This window comes from Agelaius phoeniceus, chromosome 16 (assembly GCF_051311805.1).
Source record: "Agelaius phoeniceus isolate bAgePho1 chromosome 16, bAgePho1.hap1, whole genome shotgun sequence".
In the NCBI taxonomy this organism is placed as follows: domain Eukaryota; kingdom Metazoa; phylum Chordata; class Aves; order Passeriformes; family Icteridae; genus Agelaius; species Agelaius phoeniceus.
Genome location: NC_135280.1, coordinates 6147160 through 6171590, shown reverse-complemented (window position 1 = coordinate 6171590; position 24431 = coordinate 6147160). Strand labels below are relative to the sequence as shown.

The 24431-nt window shown below is 43.7% G+C and overlaps 1 protein-coding gene across 1 annotated transcript in view; it reads left to right on the top strand.

The window, feature by feature from the left end:
* Nucleotides 1-23816, top strand: part of FAM20C (FAM20C golgi associated secretory pathway kinase) — a 58655-nt gene extending 34839 nt beyond the window's left edge. The window contains exons 4-10 of the mRNA XM_077186759.1: nt 10545-10637; nt 12359-12474; nt 19368-19548; nt 20041-20150; nt 21615-21696; nt 21793-21852; nt 22636-23816. Coding sequence (XP_077042874.1) covers nt 10545-10637; nt 12359-12474; nt 19368-19548; nt 20041-20150; nt 21615-21696; nt 21793-21852; nt 22636-22888 — 895 coding nt within the window. The 3' untranslated portion in view covers nt 22889-23816. The remainder of the gene's footprint in view (nt 1-10544; nt 10638-12358; nt 12475-19367; nt 19549-20040; nt 20151-21614; nt 21697-21792; nt 21853-22635) is intronic.
* Nucleotides 23817-24431: the final 615 nt, after the last annotated feature.

Below are 24431 nucleotides of genomic sequence, written 5' to 3'. Positions count from 1 at the left end.
ATGCAAGTTGCTCGTGCTGCCCTGTGGCCCCTCAGCACATTCCTCTAGCAGGCACAGCTCAAAGGCATTTCAGGAGCACAGGAGCTCACAAAAGTTGTCTGAGCCTGTCTAGATCTCTTTGGTTTTGCCTGTGTGGGGCAGGAGACATATAGGAGTGTGCTCCCTGTTGGTGGAGGTCCCCTCAAAAAGGAAAGAAGCCCAGAAGTTTCTCTCCTCCATTAGGTGAAAAAGACGCCTCATAGGCCTGGGGGATTTCACCTCAGACTTAAGGATAGCAAATTGGCCAGAAGCCAAAAGGTCCGTCTGGGCAATTTACTAGAAAAAGAAGTGAACAAAGAAACTAATTGCTTTTGTGAGTTGTTTTACCAGGAACAAGAACCTCTTGCATCTTGGCTCAGTTTTTCTCTGTTTGTTACTTTGCCTTTTATTAAACCTTTTTGTTTCCAACACTGCAACAGAAGCCATCCTGCTGATTTTTATGCCTCCAAAGGTAGCTGAGCTATCTTGGGTGTGTTATAAACGTCTGAGAGCTTATGAGACCTGGCTGGAACAAGTTAATATAACAGAGACACACTGAAAGGCAGGATTTGAGCCTCATTTTTCGCTTTTAAGGAGTCTTGATCCCCCCAGAGAACTGCAGGCCTCAGGGCCAGCCTCAAAGGTGACTTTGGGGCCTACCAAAGCCCGTGGCCAAACTGACCTGTGCTTTTGGCAGAATGCTTTTTGGGAAATGATTTTTTTCCCAAAGAAGTTGTTGTCATGGGAAGGAGAAGGAGAAGGAGAAGGAGAAGGAGAAGGAGAAGGAGAAGGAGAAGGAGAAGGAGAAGGAGAAGGAGAAGGAGAAGGAGAAGCAGCTCTGAGCCAGGCTGAGTGGCCAGGGCTGCTGCAGGGATCTTGTGCTGATCTCTGGCTCGTTCCTGCAAAGTGCTGAGCACAAACAGCTCCAAGGAAGGATTAATTCAGTGCTTGGCTGTCAAGGACACACACAGTTCACTGGCTAGATGTGTGCCCAAAGTTAAGCATGTGCTTAATGAGGCTCGAGTTCTTCGCTCAGGGCAGGGCTGAATCCTTAATAGCTCCTTGGTTTTGCAGCTTTTGCTGAAAAACGGGGCTAAGATCTTCCTGCTATCTGGGAGATTTTGAGGACAAACTTACTAGTATTCATGGTTCTCGTAATGATAGCAAGGAAACTCATGAATAAAAAGGAAGAAATTATGTATCAATACATCAGACTCGCAGTAATTACTTTTTCTAACCTATAAACCTATTGTGAACCCAGGAATTTCAATGGGCACATACATCACGTACAGTGAGAAGAAAAAATCCAAAAAGCTGGAAGAAACTTGAGCTGTGCTATGCTTCTAATATGTTTAATGTTATTGTTCCATTAAATCCCTACCCTTAATGACCCCAGACATATTAAATAACATTCTCAGGGCTGAAGAAATGCTTCAGACTTCTAATTTTACACATAATTTTTTTCCTCCTGTGCTCTCAGACCTCTAGAAGTGTTATATATTGAAAAACCTCTGTAGAAAATATTCTGCAGTCCTTTTCCTGAAGGGAGGCTGCAGGTAACTGGGCTCACATGGAGCTCCGCTTGCTCTTTACAGTTCTTCAGAAATAGTTTTTGCAGCTGTATCGTTTTTCATGCTTGCAATTTGTGGTGAGCAGACAATGTACAGTGGAGTCTCAAAGGGATAAAACAAGGGGAAAGATGACAGATAGCATGGGCTTGGCAGGGCAAAAATGCTCACACCACTTGCTTAAGAGCACAAAGGAATCTAGGCCATGCAGGGACAGAAAACATTCATGGTGGTATAATTTCTTAATGAAGATGTCTTTAAAAAGACACAAAATATCACTGCAACACCTCATTAATGACATCTCCTGCTTTTTTAATTGCTGTGAGGATTTTTTCTCCCTGCTGTGACAACAGCATCGACCATGTTAACATTGGCACTGGGAACTCTTTCGTTGTGCTGTCAAGTACCTTTTAATCTTTCAATTCTTGTATGTCAAGTCAGGTTTCTACCTCAAGGATGAACCAAACCTTATTTCTGGGTCAAGAATTTTGTTTTATCTGCAGCATAAATTAGTGACAGGAGCTTCCCAGAGCTTGCCTCTCTTTTCACACCGTGACTCATTATTTTTTCTGTGCAAGCCCGGCTTGTTCTGGATGATGGAAAAACATTTCTACCCAACAAGCACTGCCACTTAGCCACTCTGCATCAGTGTTCATCTGCTCTCTGCATCCCCCTCCCCACCAGCATCTCAGAGAGGGAGACAAAGATGAATTTCAGCAAGTCCCACTTTTGCACCCCTGTAATTCCTGGGGGTGTGTGCTGCCTCCTGTGCAATTCACTCCAGTATGGATTGTAACCCTCCTGCTGAGCTCCCTGAGCAGGGGAAGGCTTCTCTAAACCAGGGTGGGAAGACCTGAGCTTCTGATTTTGGAAATACACACTTCAGTCCCCACTGCTGGCCATAAAGCAGCTGTGTGTGCCAAGGAGCAGCCCTGCAGTGGCTGTGAAAAGCAGCTTTATTTCCCTTACCCCAGCATCCAGGGGAGCTGCTTTTCCATAATAACTGAGACCAGCCCCATAATTGTTAGAAAAACTCATCTTACCTCAAATTTTTTTAAAACTTGTGTTCTTTCCAACACTATGCCTGCGTTTTACATTTAAAGATTCCTTAAAGAAAGGCAAAAAACCACCTCACTAGTGTTTGCAGGGTGCAGGGGAAATAGAGGCAAATGTTACCAAGCATGATCCTACTTGTCTGGTCACATCATGTCCAAACCACAGCAGGCAGTGTTAGATATTGCTGTATGTGCTGGATTGTACATTGAATGCCTCTCTGTGCATCCATCTGGAGCTGGCTAGCACTGGAGCTCATCTCTCTGGTTTTGTATGGCTTGCCTGCTCTGTAACAGCATCTCATTAATGTGGCTTTCTTTGCAGCCACCTCCTAGACAATAACAACAACAAGAATAAGAATAAGAAAGAATAAGAAATAAGAAAGAATAAGAATCACAACAGCTCAGAATCAGTGAATCTGAGCTCTGACCAGGCTGAGCTCTGCACCCATCTCACCCCATCTTCTCAGCCACCTTCCCAGGGGACAGGAAGGGGACCAGTGACACCAAAAAGCACAGGTGGGGAGCACATCCTGACAAATGTGCTTACACTAATACTTTTTTTTCCATTTGCTTTTCCTGTGGTGACAGTCACCTACTTACTGGGCAGAGCTGGAAGTGATGTTCTGAGTTGCTGAAGGAAATTTTCCCAGTTGATCAAACTCTTACGTGTTTTGTGCTGATCAAAGATTCTCTTCATGTCTTATGCATTTGAAAGCACAAAAGAATGAATGAGAAAAGAGCTATTCTTCTGAGCTGGTAGACAATGAAATGATGATTGGTGAGATTATGCCTTGACTTTACTGTCAGCACAATGTCAGTAAAGGCAGCAGTATAGAGAAGGTGCATTTTGAGATATTAATACCACTAAAAGAAACAGAAAAGCCCCCAAAAAGAGGAAAATGTCTGGGTGTGTTATTATTTTTATACTTTAGTGGAGAATAAAATGAATTTTTCATATTCTTGGATCATATTATTTGCCCTGATTATTCATCCCTTCATATCGTGTCTGCTTGTATAGGCAGGAGTGGTAACTCAATGTTTTGCTCAGGTGAAAACCTGCTTTTATACATCCATATATATTTTTTTTTTAATTTATTTATTTTTGTATATTTACATGTAGACATCTAGTGCATGGGATGGCAGGAACCTTCCACTGGTGCTGCCCCTAGCAAGGAACTGACTTTTCACAACCTTTTTACAAATGCTCTGACCTGTGCAGAGGAATTAGAGGTTGCTTTTTTGTTTTCTAGCAAGAGTGCTGGTTTTAAAGGCAAAGCCTAAAATAGGCTGGATTTTTAGTGAATTAAAAATGAATTAATTGTGCTTGGTAAAGAAGGAGCTTCTGAGCTTAGGAATCTGCAGGGTGTTCATTCCCAGGTCTTGGACTGGGGTTGCTCTTTTCAGGAATGGGAGCCATTTGCTCTGGTGTGTTTGTCACATGCATCCCCCCTCAGAAAGGCACTCACATCAGCTGCAGCAAGTGTCTCTGGGGTGGTTTTGCCTTGATCATGGAATGAGGGGAAAGAGCAAGGCTGGAAGGAAGCAGGGGAGGAAGGCCAGCACGCAGGAGGGCTGTAGCTGTGTGATCACAAAAGTACATTTTGAAGATCATGTTAAAGCAATGTCTGTCAAGAATGGTTTAGCTCTAGCTGATCTCATCCTGGGGCCAGGGGATGGGCTAGGTGACCTCCTGAGCCTCCTTTTGCTTTTCCACTGGAAACAGAAAGAAAACCCACCTCAATACTCTGTGTCCCTTTGGATTTTTGTGCCCTCTTCTCCCCACTGTCCTTCTGTGCCAGGTTACAAGATATTTATACATACAAATGTGCTTTCAGAAGCTTATTGTTATTCTCTGCATAAGTTTATGGTTTATATTAAGCTAACTGGTCCTTGAGCATGTGCTGTTGTCAAGCTCTCTCCGTCTGCTCAGGAGAAAAGTGCTCTGGGGCTGGCACACAAGAGCATGATCTGGGTATTTATCCTTTTGGCAGTTTGCTAATTATTCCTATTGCTATCACATCCCTGCTCGAATTTCTCTCTCTCTGCCACAGTAAATATTCTCTCATTTTTCCAAGCTGCAGAGCTGCTACTTAAACTGGAGAAGCCTGAATATCCTGCAGGGGCCCATATTGTCATTTGGTTGATAGCAGTGAAAGGGGCCAAACATCCTTTCTGTACCACTCAAATTGCATGTCTTTGCATTCCTGCGTTGGCCACTCATTTTCTGGCCCATAATCTGCTCTTGTAAACAGCTCCTATCGTCCCTGGGAGTGCTCTTTGCAGCACAATGCTTTGATAAAGCCAGAGCCATCAGCTGCCAAGGCTCCATAAGGAGGCAGAAATAGGCACCAGATATCTCTGCTGCTGTAGATGTAGCTGCATTAGCCGTATCATTTCTCGTCCTAAGGACTTACTAAGCCATTAAAATGTATTATAAAATTAAATGGTGTTTTTCCCACCTGTTCTAACTGGTGCCAAGTGCATTGAAAACCCTCCCAGAAGATACAACTCTGCATGCAAAATCTCAGTACCCTCCTAAGGACTGCAGCTGCCTCAGAGACACCTTTTTTTTTTTTTTTTTTTTTTCCCATGGGCTGCCTCCTTTACTTAGAATAATAAGCTTTAGATGATCCCAGGACACTCTAGATCCCCCTGCTGCACAATCCAATTTGACACAAGTGTTGCATGGAGGGTAGGGAGGGAGAAAATCTCGCAAGCAGACACCGGACTTTCAGTCTGAGTTTCCCATTAGTACAAAGAAGAAGTTCATCAGTGGGGGCTTGGGAGATTTCATGCCTGTCTGTGCTGGAAGAAAGGCTCTCTGGAATTGATGGAGCATCTGTGCTTCAGTGGTGTGCTGGATCAAGGGGCTGCTTGTGACTTCCCAAGTCCATTCCAGGCGATAAAATCATTGAAACTGCAGCAAACTGCTGAGCGGCCACCTTTTAGTCTTGCAGTAACTCTCCTTTGAATCTGGTATTAGCTATATTTTTATCATTTAGGTAACATTGTGTATGAACTGTTAAGCCTGCAACTGGGCTTCAGGACAGGTATTTAAGTGCTCCACAGGAAGAGAGGAAAGCTGCTTTCCAAAGGAGAAGAATAGCAACTGTAGCTGTGGGTGGACCCAGTTAATCTCCTGTTATCTGTTCCCATACCAAATTATGCTTCTATCAGTGTTAGTCCTGTCCCTGCCAATGCAATTACAAAGCCTCACTGGTTTATATCTCTTAGTGAGTTTGCTGCTGCCCAATTCCCCTGGCTGGGTCAGGCAGGGGCTCTGTCTGCAAAATGGCCTGACCCAAGCAAACCTGCTCCCTGCTGCTGCAAAGCTCCTTGTCGTGCTCCCTAATCATCCCTAATCCCAGCAGCTGATTCCCCTGATTATGTGTCAGAACACGAGGGTAGCCTGTTTAAAAGGAGCTGTTTTCCAAGCAGCAGCACTTCCTCTCCTTAGCTCAGGGATGTGGCTCTGACACAAGAGGTGGCTCAGAGATGTCTCTGGACTGCAGCATGGGGAGACAGCATGTGTCTGTCAGGATAACACTTAGCTCACTTTGGGCTCTTTGCCCTATTTTCTAGCTTTCTGGCTGCTGTACAGATAATAGAACCCCTCCAGAGCAGAGGAAGTCTGGCACTGAGCAGGATTCTTTCGAGTAATGCACGGCCCTGGTGGGTATTAATCCTGGGAGTTTAGGCAGGTGTATGCTAGTGATCCTGGAAACTAAATACAGATTTCCATGGTAAAGGTTTAGTTTTTATAATACTGTTTTCTAAAATACCAGAGTGTCTACAGAACCTGCAGTTGCCCTGTGGTGACTTGGTTCATGAACAGCAAAAAGAAAACTCACGAGAAGTTATTAATGCTGAGACGGGGGGACCGAGTAATTGGCAAAAAAAGAAAAAAAATGCTTACAGAAACATTGAAGAGAAGCTTGAAATATAAGTATGAATAATTATTTCTCAAGCTTCAGAAATAATTTCCAATTATTTTTGAACACAAATCACCATTTGATTTATCCAAATACTACTGAACACCAAACCAGGTCCCAACCATATCTAGAAAGGAGCTGACTCACCAGATTTATTCATGACTGTTCTTTTATCAGAGCAGCTTTCTCTCTTCTGTTTGTAAGCATGACTCACTTCTATAGCCACCAGATCAGATCACAGTTGCATCTTGTCTTGTGTCAACACAAACATGTCCCTGTCCTGTTTAAAATCATTCTTTGCTTCCTATGTGTTTTCTGAGTTGTGCCATGGTGGGAAAATCTTCATGGGCTTTGATTCCCCTTAGTTCTTCCTTCTTCCCTACACGTGTTCCCATGCTGATTTGTCTTTTCCTCATGCTGTAATTGGGCTGGTGCCACCATGTAATTTTTAACTGTGTGCAGTATCAACAGACCTCCATCTGTCTCTCCTCCAGAGCTTTCCAGCCTGCCGTTATAAATATCTGCCAAATCCTTCTCCAAAGAGAGGATCACCAGATTCCAACTGTTTGCAAAATAAGAGCTGCTGCCAGAAATCCTCTCCCACTGTCTGCAACCTGTGCAGAACCTGTCCCTGCTCGGGGTGGGATGGCACTGCTGGCACTGAGGGGCTCAGAATGGAATTCACTGTCCCTCAGAAGTTGTGGTGGTCTCTGTGCTCAAGTATCTCATTTTATGTGTCATTTTATTAGACAATAACCTTCAATACCCATCAGATAAGAAAATCAAACTAACTCGTATGTGGGGGTGGGTTTTTTCCCTTTTAAAATGCAATTCTGATTTAAACCATGCATTGGTGTGGATCAGTTCCAGTGTTGTTTTAAAAGATGTTTTACTTGACCTGGGAGGGTCTGGGAGTTCATTCCCCTTTCCCAGCCTGTCACTTAGGGGCTGAAGATAAGTTACCATGATCTAAAGCTGGAGTAACTGATTGGACTTGCTGAGAGAAGTTTAATCTTCCATCTCTCTATATTTTTACATCAGAATAAATCATTAGAATTAGCCAAAAACCAGACTTGATTCGATTGTGCACAATTAAAAAAAAAGGCAATTTTTAATATGGATAAAATAAAATTATATATCAATGCAATTGGATGAAGTAAACATTCTAGATTAAAATGGACGTGCCCTTTGACACTTGCAGCCATTCTCATATCAGTCTGTTAATGGCATTGGTTCAGAGCTCTGTCAGGCTCATGTGGCTTTGTGAGTTCAGTTGTGTTTCTTGGGCTACAACCCACACACATGTTAGTGTTTGCTGGTGGTGTGGCATCTTGCTCTGGCTGGGGAATTCCCAAGGAACCTCTTCAGGTACTGCTGCAGACATCAAATTAAAAATAAATGTCTGCTTGAGTAACAACCTGCCTAGTTAATGTTCGATCCAAGAAAGCAGGTTTCTGTTATATCCGTGGAAGATTGGAGTAAGTCAGCACAAAGGATATTTCAAGGTTGTTTCAGGAGAGGGTTTCATGTTTGGATCTGCTACGTCTTAGGTCTGGAGAGCTCTGCAGAGGAACATAAGGAATGTAAAGCATCTTGGGGGGTTGGTAAATCCTCCTTCAAATCTACTTTCTGAATAACATGATATTTTCAAGAGGCAGAGAAGTGGGTACCATGTGTTGGACATGGGCATGGACCATGTGAAAAGTGGCTTTTTGTAGAGGGAAGCACCTTAAGCACTGAAGAAACTTGGGAGTTTGTTTCATGATGTGTCATCAGGTTCAAAAAATACTGGTATTTCCATTGTCTAGATTGCACTGTGGATTCGCTGTCCGTTTTTGAAGGTTTTAGGGCAATCATTTTCATTATTTCCTTAGGAGGGTGTGCAACCACTTAATAATACTTTATGACAGCAGGAAAATTTGTACACACAAGCCTGAGCCTGCAGGACAGCTGTGCTTATTCTCAAATGAAAAATATCCTCAGCCCTTGCTGGGGGTGAAAGGGAGCACAGGGGCTGGGCTGGGGCAGGGCTGTGCTTGCAAGGCTGAGATCCAGCCCCCAGCTCAATCTGATTTTCTGCAGCAAGATTTTCTCAAAAAGGAATAGCCATGGTTTCTTCTGAAGTGTCCAGGAGATAAAAAGCAGATGGCATTGATTAGCTAATAGTAATATTTTCTGCACCTTATCTGCTGTGCTTGATGTGCCTAAAGTTTGCAAAATCTTGGGGTGAGGATTTGTTGAAGAAATAAAATCTTAAAATCTTTAGAGGAGGGAAGGTTACATACAAATATGTGATTTTATGGCCAGCGGAAATAGGTTAATCTTTTTTCTTTGAATTAATATTCAGGGCTCATTCCTTCATTTTTTAAGGGAATATGCACAATGAGCTGGCAGCTCTCTTAACTCTTGCCTTGGCTGCTTAGCAAGAGGCTCTGCTCTCCCCTCTTCCTCTTTGTGGTGCTCCTTCCCCTTTTGCATTTCTTATGGAGACAAAACAAAATACTATTTTTTATTTTATGCCAGGCTCGCTTTTAGCTTGTGTCTTTGTGAACTCTTTGTGGCCTCAGCAGCTCCCTGGCAGGACTTCTGCCAAGTGTTGGCCACCTCCATGACCACTGCTGTGACAATGGGCAGTGCCATTTTTCCAGAGCATCACTGGGGTGTTTAAGGTCACTCTGACCTTGAGTTCTGTTGGACACAAGTACCTTGATGTTGTTCGTCATTTAGGGCAAGATAGAGTACCTTGCCAAGATGTTAATATAATAAAAAGGAATGTCTGAGAAAGGATACCAGGCTTTCAGACCCTGCTGGGTGCACAGCAAAATCTTCATACAGCCAAAAACCACAGGACTTATCTGGTTTCTCCAGCAGCTTGGAGAGTCCCAGGTGGGTTTGAGGACAGACAGCAGCTCTGGCAGTCACAGTGGTGGGTAGACACAGCTTCAGGACCCAAACAACCCCAAAATTAGGACTTCAGGGGAGGTTTGGGCTCTGCACCAGCACGATCCCAAAGCCTCCCATGCACCTAGGTCCCCGTGCAGGAGCTGTATTTTAATTGCCAGCAGGCAGCACGAGTGACTCATGAGCTGTCAGCTGGGCCACCTGTGGCAGCAGAGAATGAGAAAGAGCTTTGTTTTCCTCTTCTGGAGAGCTGTCCTCCCTTGCAGATGCTCTGCAGGCAGCTTTGCTGTGCTTATCTCCCTCTGAGGACTTCAAAACAGGTAGAGGTGGGACCCAGATGTTGCCTTGGTCAGCTGCTTGAGCTGTGCTCCATCCAAAAGGACTGGAAGGTGCTTGAAGTGAGACAGACAGAGCTTTGCATTTTTCATGTTCTGTGGTGTGGAAGCTTTAGCCTTCCTATCAGGATGACATTTTTTATTGGTTCTTAAACTGAAGAAACAACAAATTCTGCATCTTCTCTCAAGAACACTCTTGCTAATGTTCTTTGAAACATGACAAGTGTCGTGGCCATCAAACTGCAATGATCCTGTTCCTTATAAAATAAGAAAAACATGTCACTTTTGGCTTTAAGTAATACAAATGGAGAGGCATATTCTAGATGGGAGCTGCAGGGCTGCCAAAGATGAAAGAAAAATGTTATTACTTTTGGAAATTTCATAATTACAGTTAATGATAATTTAATGAAATGACATTGTCTTCACCGCTATCGCTAATGAAATGTTTGAGAGTGATAAAACAGATCTTGTTAAATAGAGCGAGAGTTTTGAGTGGAACAGCTTTGTGACAGCACGCTGCCTGCACAAGTCTTGAATTCCTATTTTTCGTTAGAGTAGCTCAAAAAAAAGAAGATTAAATGAAGGCTGCATGGCAAATAATGCACAAATGAGGTATTTAAAGGTCTTCCATTAGGCAAACAATACTGAACTCCTGAACAGCATGTTGATGACTGAGCACTGCTCCTTAGGAATGCTAACCCTTCATTAAAACACTTCCCTTGTTTTCCTTTGCAGGCAAACCAGAGAACAAGAAACCCCGCCTGACTTTTTTTACTTCTCAGACTATGAGAGACATAATGCAGAAATAGCAGCATTTCATCTCGACAGGCAAGTGGAACAGATTTACATTAAAAGGGGAAATATTGTGATAAGTTGCTGCACTTGGCCATTCCTGGAACTGAATTACTTTTTTAAAGGGGAAAGTGGAACAAAGGTGGGCAAATGCCATGAATAAATGAAATGGCAGATGATGAAAGAGTAAGTTAATAATTAGGAAATGCAGCTTACCCTGGGAATGAGAAACCTGGCAAGAAGTAATTGTCAAAAAGAAAGAGAAGTTATATTGAAGAGAAGCTGAGAAATTAATTTCCCTTGTGATCTTGCAGCACATATGGAGAGGACCCATCTCCCAGGGATGTGTCACGTTAGTGTGACAGGAGCCTGGCTCACCCCAATTAGCTCCAGGGCACAGAGATGCAAAGGAGCCAAGGGGAATGGTGTGTTCAGAGGAGTCCTTGAGATGGAAGGGGATTCACAGCAAAAAGCTGGGACTGTCCCACATCAGGAGCATATTTATGCCACGAGTTAGTGGGAAGGAGAGGGCAGTGGTGGTCATCTCATGCTCCTGTTGCTGAAAATGTCCCCCCTCCAGACCCAGGGCAGGGCATGGTGGATACCCCAAGACTGCAGCCCTCCCTGCCTTCCCAGATGAGGGGTGGGAATTGCTAATTAGTGATTAACAGTATGTCTGGAAACTATGGCATTTCACTGAAGCATCTTTCACACTGTGAAAGGCCAAGAAACATCTTTTTGAAAGTGCAAAGCTTTGGGGCCACAAATTATTTGGGGGTTTGCATAGCATTGCTGCCTTCTGGAATGATGGCTGGGGTATGGGAACATGTCAGTGGGTGGCACAGGGTAGGTTTTCCAGTAAGAAACAATCCTGATCCAATCCTTCAAGGATCTTCTCTATTTCATTGTTGTTGACCTTGGTGTTGATCCCTTCTGCTTTAGATTTTATATTGCCGTTTTAAGCAGATGGTGCTGTAGAAAAAAACCATCAGTGGAGTTCCTACAGGGGGTGTGTTAAATATCCACACACTAAGCAGGAAAAGCAGTTGCTACCCAATGAAGAAAATCTGAACAGCAGACAGTGGATATAAAAATCCTGCCTATGGGGAGACTTTGTATGGGGTCTTTGCTCTTTTACTGTATGTAATAGCAGTGCTTCACAGGGAGGTTTTATGATCTATGAAGGCAGGGGAGTTTGGGGTAGGGAGAGGCTCTTCTCCCAGCCTTTGCCTGTGGGAAGATTTTTGGTCTCAGGGAGATTGTTTAGGTTGGTATAAGGGTATTAAAACAGAGAGGAGCAGAAGGAAATAAATCAAACACATGCTAAGGCTGTCAGAAAAAGAATTACATGGTGTTTATGGAGGAAAGAGGCTGAAATCCCATTCCCCAGCTCACTTAAAAACTGGTGAGCAAAATGCATGTCATACAATCATGAAGTAGCACAAAGTGAAAAAATAAATTTTTGCTGTCTCTTGTTTTTGGAATGGTATGTATCTTCATTTTTATCATGGAACAATGCCCTCCATATTTTCTTGTATTTTACTCCATACTACGTTGGCAATGCAGAGCTCATCATATTCAGGACATATTTTATAATACATTACATGAGGAATTATCCAGTTTAAAGTGACGGGCTTTATACTCCTTAAAGCCCGCAGATAAATGTGCCTTCAGAGTGTAATGAAGCTTCCTAAAACCTGTAACTCTCATTACACTTTAATCCTTTCCATAACCCACGTCTGCTCCGGCTCTTGCAGGATCCTGGATTTCCGGCGCGTGCCCCCGGTGGCAGGCAGGCTGGTGAACATGACGAGGGAAATACGAGATGTTACTCGTGACAAGAAGCTGTGGAGAACATTTTTCATCTCACCAGGTAGTCCTGGAAATAACTCTCTCTTCTCTCTATCCCGCTGAACACATACTTAAGGAAACGATGTGTATATTGCTTAATTGCTCAGATATTTCTAATAAAACTGTCTTCTAGAGCTTTGAAAAAAAATAAATGTGGAGACATAGCTTACAAAGAAGACTTTATTGTTTTGAGTTGAGTGCCTTTTCCCCTTGACAAATTATCTGCAGAGAGGGGCTTTTATGTTCACCAAAGTGTATTCAAAAAATGTTTTATGTAGAACAGTTTCTAATGCAATTTTTTCTGGTGTTCTCAGTTTATCCAAACCCTTATTTCCCAGCCCATTAGTTATTCAGAAAGTTTTTTTTCCCACTGCAATGTGATCTGTCACTTCTGTTGGTCAGATGCATTTATTTGTGGGTTTGACTACAGTACCAAGCCTAATTTCTCAGAGCCATTCAGGTTTTATTACAACAGGAGTTTGGACAAAAAAAATCAGGAAATAGATCTGTAATATATCCTGCTTCCAGCTCAAATTCTCTGTTGGGCTAGAAGTGACCTGAATTGTTCCCAGTCCTGGCTCTTGCTTTGAGGCCTGACCCAGAAGCTGATACCACTCACTCCTCAGACTTTCACAACATTTTGTGGACCTGGTCAAGGATGGACCTCCACAGGATGGGAATTTTACAAGCACAGGATAAAACCCTATCCTGCTCACCAGAATATACAGCTGGAATAGGGAAAAATGGGCAAAGGTGGGAAAAAGTGGTAACATCTCTTATTTAACATCTGAGATGCTGAAATGGAGAAATTAAGACTCTGAGTTAAGGCACAGAAATATTTAAGTTTGTTCTTACATATAGAATTTATAGGTCTTATGTTCACTTTAAAGCACAGTGCCATGCTCCAGTAGTTTAATTCATATTTTTTCAGCTGTGTGCAAGTGTGCTTTGCTGATCTGAGGCTGTGACTTGTGTAAGAGGCAATCTGGAGCAGAAACCTCTGGAGATCTCTCCCTTGCTCTGTGTGTGATTGGCCAGGAGCTGTTTATCCCAGATCCCTTAAGTCGAGATCCAAAGACTTAATTACAGTTTCTCCCAATGTAACTGTAATTTATTGCTGTTAGCTGGAAACCAGGGCCCTGTCATTGCCAAGCTTTTGCTCTTACAATGTTTATCACACTTTTCTGATCCCCAATAAAGTCATTATTACAGCTGTTATTTTTAGCTTCATATTTAAGTTCATCTCTGCAGGACACAGTTGAGCAGACAGTTATTTATTCCAGGAACTTCACTTGTAAATTACATTACATAATTGCAGAAGGTTTCATTCTACCCAGTATTATGAGCATTCCAATTTTATATGCAGTTACAGTGACAATACATGTTCACCAAACCTGGTGGACACAACATTTCTGCATTTGCCTTAGTTGCTTTCTCTCCTTCTTTGTTTCTCTATATCTTTTTTGGTTTTGGCTTGATTTTTGTAGGTAAATACATACAAAAAATGGCAAAAAAAATCTTTTGACTGTGCACAAGGTGCTATAGCTCACTTTAAACATAAGCCATTTTATTCCTATTTTGGCAAGTAAGATGTGGATTAATAAGTTTGCTTGATTTTTAGTGTTCCTAGGTTATATTTCAAGACTTAGGGATGAACTTGAATTATTTCTGAGAATTACAGAACTGTTCTCAAGTACAGAGCAGCTTACAGCGGCCAGAGCAGGGCAATACAGAGTTAAGGCTGCCAGTTCTGATGAAGATCTTTATCTTGCCATTATGAAATTCCAGACATCCAAGCATAATCCTTTATTTAAATTTATTTAGAGGTCTCAGATAAATTCAATTAAAATATTTGATTAACTATGAATCAGGCTTTTCTGGAGAATAAAATGCTCAAGCAATTAATTTTTCTTTCCATTTTACATTTCCTGAATCAATATACTTTGGTTAAATCATGTTGGTTACTTGTCAGAGTTCTTCCCTACAAGTCCCCAGCTTAATTAGTCAGATTCTCATTAACATATGCCCAACCTCTGTCTTGTATTTCATACTGACCTTAAAAGGCAAGGCATTAATTAATTCTTAATGAAAAAATAACAAAGATCCTAAATTAAGCTTTTAGAAACAGCTTCCACAAGCCCAGCAGGCAGCTCAGGCAGCAGATTGAGGGCAGGGAAGGAAGAGAAGAGGTGAGACTCATGGTCTGGAGGGTGAGGATGAAGAGGGAACAGGGAGCCTGAGGAAGGCTCAGAGGCTGACTCGCCCTCTGGCAGATGAAGGGCAGCTGAGGCTGTTGGTTTTGAGGGAGAGCTGCCTCCAAAGGTGAGAAATTGAGGTGAGACCTCTGGGTACATGCACAAACCAGGCTGTGCACCAGCACTAGGGCCTGTACAGGACCCTCTGGGCCTCCCTTTCAGGGGGCTCTGTCACTGCACCTCCATCCCCAGCCGTGCTCAGTGACAATTAATGGCCATGGGGACACTTGGTGCCTGCTGGCAGAATATCCCTGTCTGTGCACACATACATGGCTCTCAAAATTAAACAAGCACTAAGTGAAATTGATTTTATAGGAAGATGTTCCCCTTGAGCTGGGAGCCCATGGTTTGCACCCTCAGAGGGGGATTATTGATAATATTAATCAGTCACAGGACCATGGAATACAGAGTTGGAGGGGCCCATCAGGCTCATCGAGTCCAGCTCCTGGCCCTGCTCAGGGCACCCCAAGGATCCCACCAGGAGCCCCTTGTTATCTCCCAGACCCGTGTGGGGATGTGCTGGAAGAAACCCCACTGCATTTCCACTCCTGGGCCACCTCCCTTGTCCCATCAGGCGTGGAAATCAGGGCCAGGGAGCCACAGGCAGCTTCAAAGCACTGCAGCATCCCTGCCCCCATGTAAAAGTGACAATGGCTGGGAGCAGGCAGGTCGGGGGATGCATTAGGCTGCACTCAGAGAGAAAGCAGATTGCAGAAAAGTGCACTTTCAGGCAGTTTGGACTTAAACATGAGAAATGGAATTAGGTCAGTAATTATTTAAATTAATTTTACATCCTTTGCAGCAAGGCAGACTGCAGTAGCCCTGCTACTTTTACAAATGAATGGTAATTTGCTAGGAAAAAAGAGACATATTAATGATGTCAGCCTTCATTTTGGAAGTAATTGAGGCAGCAGCTTAAAGAAATCAATGTTACACAGCTAGTAAGCACTATGTTTTTGTTCATATTAACCAATTCCTAGGGATTATGGATTTTTTTCCCTCTCAGCATACAATAGCAGTTCTGAATTACCTATTATTTTGAGCAGGTAAATGAAAGATCTTTTCATGCATTGCTGTAGTAAATATTCAGGATTCTTTCCAGTACTCCAATTGCACATGCTTGCTAAATGTCCTCTATTAACAGTCGTGCAAAGCTGAATAAAAGAATTGCTCTGCCAAGCAATTTGCTTCAAGGTATCCCCCCTTGTTCCTTTTCTTCCTGAGAAGAATTATTGTTCAGCTATCAGGAGGATGCACAGAGAATTTGCAGATGAGTACACAGACACTCTAGTTCTTAATTGTTGTAATTAGTTGGAGTTTCGATCACCAGACCATGATTTTTGCCTGCATTTCATTACGAATCACATCCATTCCTCCTCAGATAATGAAAATCAGACACTGCAACATGGAGTTCTCTTGTCTTTCTGGTGCTTTGGGGAAACAATTTTGGTTTGTAGTGAAGAAGTGTTTTGCATGTTGGAAATGCTCAGCACTTGGACATTCCAGCATGTATAAACATCCCTCCCTGTCTGGTTTGCCAGCACTGCTGTTGTTGCCATTCCTGCCCACCCTGCAGGAGCACAAATTCCTGGCTGTTGCTCCTTTTGCAGGTGTACTTATGCAAGAAACACCTTTATCTGGAGAGAGGAACATATGGTTTGGGCAATTTCAGTGAGAGGAGAAGGGCTGTGCCCCAGTAGGGAGCTCATCTCCCCTTTCTCTCTGATTTTTGGTTCGGAAAGCCAAACCCTGCTCTCAGCGTGGGATTGCCATGAAGAGCTGGGCTTGTGTCTCTAGCTGGAATTTCACCCTCAGCCTGCTGTGCAGAATGTGGGTCACCTACTTAGCTTTCAAAGAGTCTTGCTACAGCACCTTGAAGTCTTAAATGAGATCTGTGGTTTTCTATATTTGGTGCCTCTTTTTTTTTTTCCTTACATTTTTAAGAAACCTTAAAAATGAATGTTTCCCCAGATAATTCAGGCTGCTTTATCTTACTGCTAGTATGTAAGGACTAGGGCAGACATAATAAAATGTCTGTTCTGTATCAATCAAGGCAGTTAATTTCTTTAGCTTGAGATCCAGCATCCTTTCACCTCCACTATCCCCAGAAAGTGAACAGGAGCTGCAGGGAGAAGTACCACAGGTCTGAGCCCAATAACTGCTGGCAGAAAAAGATTTGCCATTGAATGTAACTTGTCGGTGAGAAATACACTTGTGGTTTTCCTGCAAGCTCACTGTCTCAATGGCAGGACACATCTTGCCATTGCTCAGGGCACTGGGTGCTGGAGCAGGTGATGGGGCTCCATGGAGGATCAATAGCTGGAAGATGCTGGCAGGAACCAGTGGGATGAGTGGCAGGCAGCACATGTGCTCACTGCACATCCCTGCAGCAGCAAACAGCAGCACTTCCCCAGCTCTCCTCAAGACTTACCTGCATACCAGTGTGATTACTGATTAGCCCCAGTGGCTTTCGTGACAATACAGAGCAGGGTTTCATTGTTCCCCAAGCTGAATACAGAAGCAAACTGTTAAACAGAGTATTTATCTTCCCACTGAGCAAAATGCTGTGTTTAATACAACTCCTTTTTCTTGAAAGGTCAGATTTACATAGTGAGCAGCAGAGGCTGTGATGGCATGGGGAGTGTTTGCTGGGACTTTTGCTCTTTACAAAACTGATCCTGGAGGAGATAAATGAGCACTGGCTTCCTGCTGCCAGGTGGAAGTCAGGTCATAGAAACCCTGGAAGATAAGTTATCTCTGGCAGTCAAGATAAATCTGCATGTTTCCCTCCCTCCACAGATGAGGGGGTGATGCTGACACAGCTGAATTAAAGCCCCAGCCCCACTGCAGCTTCAAATCAGCAGAAGCACAATTTTTAAGAGAGGAGATTCTGCTTGGTAAAACACTTAAATTGCAAACGCAGAAATGCAGACATGTTTGAGTGATCTCTTCCTTTTGTAATTTCTGTTCTTCCTTTTCTCTTCCCTGAAGTACTTTTCTTTTCCTTGAGTAATTGTCAACAAGCTTTTTGGGCACAGAGTAAATATTTGTGGACTTAGCCAGGATATATTTAACTGCTATGATCCAGCCCTGTAAATATAAATGTACAGTTTGGGTAAGTTGTTACTGAGCATGGATGGATAGGTGGCCCTTGTGAGTCAGCCACAGCAGGCTGATGCAAAAAGGCTGTCTTAGAGTAAAGTAATCACAATTTCATGGACAAATCAGGTGGCCATCAACAGAGAAAGCTGGGACATCAGTGGGAAGCTGGGACAGATTGTCAAGCAGCAACACATCAGCCTTGTAGTGTGGTTATTTGGTATAATTCCATGGTTTAACAGCCAGCCCCAGATAATGCAGCTGATTAATCAAAAGCATCACGACACCTTTTTGCTGTTCCATGTTCCCCTACCTCTCCTTCCTCAAACACAGCTCCTTGCTGTGTTCCTCCCTCCCTCCCTCCTGTCATCCCCAGAGCTGTCCCTGTCCTCCTGGCTGACCATCTCCCCCTGGCAGTGCCCCCTCTCCTGTGGGCACTGCTGGATGTGGGTTTGGGCTGGGATGTCACAGTGACAGGCAGGGCTGTGTGCTGCAGGGCATCACTGCCATGCAAACCCACACTTCCCTTCCTGTGGCAGGCAGAAAAATCACCTCCTGCTACACCCAGCCCTTCCTGCCTCGTTTGCACTGAGCCTGCCCAGAGGGAGAGGAGCTCAGAAACAATATTTGAATTTAGAGGCCTTGTGGGGAATTAGGAAGCAATGTGACTTCTCAGCTTCATGCATTACCATGAGGAAAAGGCACAGTCTTCCTCTAATGACATTTTATGTGCATAAAGCAATGTCACAAGAGTTGTAGCACACTGGCAAGAGCAGCAGTGTGCTCCTATTCCTGTTCACAGTCTGGTGTTGGTGGGCTTTGGGGATGAGCTGCTCTCTCTCACCTTCAGTGAATTCCTGTGGGCAGGATGTTCTTGTAAAGATGTGGGTGTTCCTGTTGGTGCAGAAATATGTGGTGGCAGTTTTGGGGAGGCTTTAAGGTAACACACTGTCCAAAACCTGCTGCAGATTCTTTTTCTGTGGTTGTTGGAGTAATGTGAGGTGTGGAGGAAGGAATTAGTGTTTGAGATGTGTGTTGACAGCGTTACGTCCGTGCTATTTCCACCTTCCTTGCACACCCCCACAGGACTCTGGATGGTAAATAATTCTCCTTGCAAAAACTGCCAGTTCTTCTCATACCAGCAAGGAAATGAATGAAATGTTCTCTGGTATTAAAGAAACAAGCCAAGATTTTGAGAAGTGACTTAATCTTGGGCACATGCCACTTGTTCAGCTGTGGGATTTGGGGTTCCAGCCTGGGGTAGCAAATAGCTCCCAAGGAATGTATCAGGCTGGGAAAATGAAAGGAGAAAGGACAGGATTTAAAAAAAAAAAAAAAAAAAAAAAGGTTTGGGGAATATAAATAGGCTGGAAATACAGAGCTTGGTACAGGGCATGATCCCAGCCACTGAAATAATGTCTTTCTAGTGTTTTCAGTGGAGGAAAACTGTGTGATAACAGGGGTTTGGATTTATTTTTGCTCCTACATACACCAGTGCTTTTATGAATTCTCAATACTAATTTAAGGGTAGGCTTTAAAGCTCTTTTCCTTTCTTTCCCAGCCAACAACATCTGCTTCTATGGGGAGTGCTCCTACTACTGCTCAACAGAGCATGCCCTGTGTGGGAAACCAGACCAGATCGAAGGGTCCCTGGCTGCTTTCCTGCCTGATTTGTCCTTAGCAAAAAGGAAAACCTGGAGAAACCCTTGGAGGCGTTCCTACCACAAGCGCAAGAAAGCAGAGTGAGTAGTGGGGAGCAGGGCTGCACAGGGTGGAGGGAAATAACCCAGTCCCTGCCCCCTGGGAAGGGACAGGGCACTACACATGCCAGGAGCTGCAGTTTGTGGTGCTGAGCCCAAATTCAGTGGCACAATTCCCTCAGGGGACAGGTGCCCCCGGTGGCATGGGCAGGATGCAATGGGACCTGTCCAAGCCCTGTCAGAGGAATAAAGATGTACTGCTCTCAGCAGCCCTGAGCTGTTTGCACCATGTCACTGATGGTGCAGCTAGTCTCCTAAATCCTGAAGCAGACAGCTTTCAGTCTTGTGATTTTCTTCCTTTTTCATCAGTTACAATCTTCTTTGCTTGCCTGCATTGCTGGAATTTGCTGCCCCTACCTGACCCTGCCCTTAATCAAACATGATAAAAGTAGATCTTTGCAAAATAACTTTTTTTTTGGTCATTTTCAGTAGCTTTGTATGTCTCATAAAATATCAAAATATTGCCTTTTTCAGATGGGAAGTTGATCCGGATTATTGTGAAGAGGTTAAACAAACACCCCCATATGACAGTGGGACCAGAATTCTGGATATAATGGATATGACAGTTTTTGATTTCCTAATGGGTATGTTTCATCTCTTTCAAAAATTAAATGCAACATTTAATTAGAATAAGAACCATTTCTTTCTGCACTGCTCTGCATAGCTCAGCAGTTTGCTAAAGCATGGCTGAAGCTGCATTTACTGTATGTGCTTTTCTAGATGATTATGGGAAAATGCAGATTTACATGGTTATGTATTCCCATCAGTGCAGATTAAAGGAACAAAGATGTTCAGAAATGCAGAGTGGTGATGAATGCAGGTCAAGCCAGTCTCCTTCACAACAGTGAAGGGCTTCACCGTTTGCTTTAGTGAGTGCTTTGCCCCTGTAATATATGGCTCCTGAATGCACATGCAAGGAGTGCTCATTATGGTGCTTTGTTTTCATCCTGCAGGAGTGTTCTCTGCTGCTTCTCTATAAAATGTCAGGGCTGGGGGGAGAGAGGCATTGCTTTCTCACAAAGGCAGCTGTGAATTGTATCAGGAATTTTTCTGTTTATGTAACCTGATCTCAATTAAATAATTATTTACAGCCAGGTACTAGTGATCCATTCCAAGCCTAATTCTCATTCTCATATGAAAACTTTCCTGCTGCAGCAAATACACCTCTAAGTTGCCAGCCTACATCCTTGATCCTTGGGCACATGCCAGCATGGGCACATCCTGTGCCATTGCCCCCACTGAGATTCCTGCAATAGGCTGCAGCAGGAGAGGCCAGGTGACTGCTCAGGAGCCATATGTGGCATCTATAAGTAGCTCAAGACCCCTTCCAGGGAGACAAAACTCATAGCTTGGCAGCAGTGCTCTGCACATTGGCCTTAGAAAGCAGCTCACGCAGGGGGAGCTGTGCAGCTGTGCAGATCAGCACCATCCTGATCCATATTTTACAAACATGAAGCTGTTCTGGCTTCCCAGGCAGCCAGCAACTGAGGCAAACTTCTTACCAGAGGAAAACCAGGGTGTTTGGTTGAGGTCCAGGAAGCTGAATGCAGTATTAACAAAGTGATCAGGATTAACACCCCTGCTGAAAGCAGGGCATTTTCTCCTACCCTTGCACATGTGAAATGTACCATGCCAGCTTCACTCACCCTGCTGAGCCCAGGCTGCAGCAGCAGGGCTCCTTGCCAGCAGGAAACACGGCTGCCCTACAGGTCACCAGGCTCCCCAGGCAGCTGAGATGCTCTTTGCTGGAGAGGGGGGTCCTTGGTGTACCCCAGGAGGGGCTGCTGGAGGGGGGAAGGTTGGCTTTGCCTCCTGAAGGGCCTTTTAGAGTTTAAGTGTAAAAGCCACAGGGAACTTGAAAAGCTGCCAGGGGTTTCTCAACCCTTCCAGTATCACACACTTTGGGTGTCTACAGGAGGAGCAAATGAGCTCTGCAGGTGTGATGCTTTCTCTGCTCTGTTTTTGGGGAGCACTGGGCTTTTGCATTGCCCTGACCTGCAGGCTCAAGCCAGAGAGAAAATGGTCTTTTTCTTCTCTTTGTTCCATAGGTAACATGGATCGACATCACTATGAAACCTTTGAGAAGTTTGGAAATGAAACTTTTATTATCCACTTAGATAATGGAAGAGGGTAAATACCTTTAATAATCCTTCTGGGGTTCAAGGGAAAAAAAAAGTCAGTCTTTAAAACAGCTTTTGTTACATTCTTGCTCGTATCTTTAAATAGGTTTGGAAAATATTCCCATGATGAACTTTCCATTTTGGTGCCTTTAAACCAGTGCTGCAGGTATGTTTTCCCTCTGGAGGTGTTTCCTGGTTTGTGCCATTGTTTCCACTAGCAGGACTGAAAACGTTCACGTGAATCTTTCATTGCACACTGTGGAGAGGAGGAGATGGAGTGATCCTGCCCAGCTGGCCCTGAGCACTGGCACTGCCACATTCAATGCTCTGTGGGATCAGGGCCTTGCAGGAGCACAGCTGTGAGACATTGGGAGAGTAGCTTTGGGACCAAATAAAGATCCCATGGAAGTCAAGTCACAAAATCCCAGCTTGTTCACGTGCTTCTCAACAGCTTTCCTTGGTGCCCATGGCCAGGGTTTTCAGAGGGTGACATTTAGAGTTTCAGCCCTGCAGGGTGAGCTCTGTGTCTGTGGGGGCTCTGGGCAGCCCTGCAGGGTGAGCCTGAGGAGCCTCTGCTGCTGTCCCACATCCCTGCTCAGTGCCACAGGTGCCACACGTGTCATTGCCAAGGTGGACATGGCCCTGTGAATGCTGCACCAGCTCCCCTTGGTGCCTTTCCAGGTGAGGGATGCGAGGGCTGCCTGCTCTGCCCCTTGGATCTGTGCTCCAAAGCCTCTGCACCTCTGAGGGCCCCCAGGGATCAGTGACAGACAGGTGACAATGCCAGCTGCTCGCTAGGACTGTGGCAGTGCCTGGCTCTCCTCGTTTCAGATCACAGAATAAGGCTCTTACACTATAATTGTAATTCTGGCCATGAGCCTTTTAGCGCTGTCAAGATCAACAGTGATGGAAATAACTGATTTGCATTTTTTTCCTCTCCTTTTCTTAGAATCAGGAAATCTACCTATCTGCGATTACAGCTGCTAGCCAAGGAGGAGTACAAGCTCAGTCTCCTGATGAAAGAATCTTTGCTAAAAGACAAAATAGCTCCAATCCTCTACCAGCCTCACTTGGAGGCGATGGACAGGCGGCTGCGGATTGTGCTCAAGGCTGTCAGTGACTGCATAGAGAAGGATGGCTATGACAACGTGGTGGAAAATGACTTTAACACTGATCTTAACACTGTTCCCACTGAGAGGTAGTGAAATGGCAAGACTACGTTTTTACCAGCCGAGTCAAGAAGATTCAAAGAAGGAAAAGAAACAAAAGAACAACAACAACAAAAAAAATAAAAGTCTTGCAAAAGACTGTGTATGCTACTCTGTGAATTCAGTGAATTCAGAAATGAGATATAATTGTTCCCAAAGTAGGTAAAGTGTAGACTCAGCAAAGGATTAGTTCATTAAGAAAAATAAGTCTAATGTGATGCTTTTCATTAGTTCCTGAAGAGAGATTATGAAAAGATTCAGAAAATACTCGATCATGGACAGACAGCAGTCTGATAGCAAAACACCTCCTGTCCTTTTTGTATAGAAAGGAGGCCTTTACTTAATATTTTGTATTTATATATGGTATATCTATGAAACCCCAGACCTACCTTCCAAATTTAACTAAGAGGGACAGCATAGTTTTGTGACTCACACTTTATTTGTGGTGACAGTCCACTTAGTATTTTGTGTTAACCCTTTAAGTGCTCTAATCCACTGTATCTTATTTAAATTGAATGCTTATTTTCCCCCCAGCTACTCAGCATTTAAAGGGTTAAGGCATTATGAACTTTTAAAGGCAAAAAAATAATAATAATAATGATAATAATGATAATAAATACAGGGGTTACCAGAAGGGAATTTCACTAATTGTGCTTTGACAGGAATACTTGAATGTTGGTTTTACAAAGTGATGTAAAATGACAAGTTGTACTATTTGTCCATAAGGAGGTGGCAGCTCTTATCTTTCTAGACTATCATAGCTGAGCTGCTACTTTTCAATTTTGCTTTTGATAGTTTTGTGTAAATATATACATATATGGGTAAAAAGCTGCTTTCAGCAGCTCTAGGCTTACTTTTGCAGCATTTTTGTGGAATTGTTTGCAACGTGGTAAAAGTGCAATAAAGATATGCAAAATGTGTAGCCATCTTGTCTAAATGGATTCATTCATCTTGTTCAGAGCAAAGCTCTGTGCACCAGCCAAGTGTCCCAGAAGTGGTTGTTTAAATTGTCATCCCCTGTTGTAGAATAGCAAATGGGGCTGGAGCAGAGAATTGGGGATTAATTGGTGATTCAGGCACACTGCAATGCCAGTAAGGGCTGGGGTATTGGAAAGGGTCAATCTTTCCTATGAAAACATTGTTTTGACTGTCATTTCAGCATCCCTTCCTCTTGCAATTATGGCTGTGGAAACAAGTTATGGAGCAACACCTCTCAAAGTTTATGCCTTGACACACTGCCCAGAGGATTTAGAAACCAGTGCCTCTGACTTGGGCTGCAAAAACCTTTGCACAACCCAGAAAATCCCAGCCTAAATTAACTGGAAACATGGTATTCTTATCCAAATAGCCTTGAATCATGCTCAGCTGCATTCATTTAAGATTTGTGGAGACTCTCAGCCCAAAAGCAAGCTATAAATTGAACACGTGGCTGTATTTGACTTGTGAAAACATGGTGTGGTACAGCAGGAATCCCTCATCACTCCTCTGGGTGAGGAGAGAATTTATTGTGACAGTGTTCATCACAACTTTAATTCAA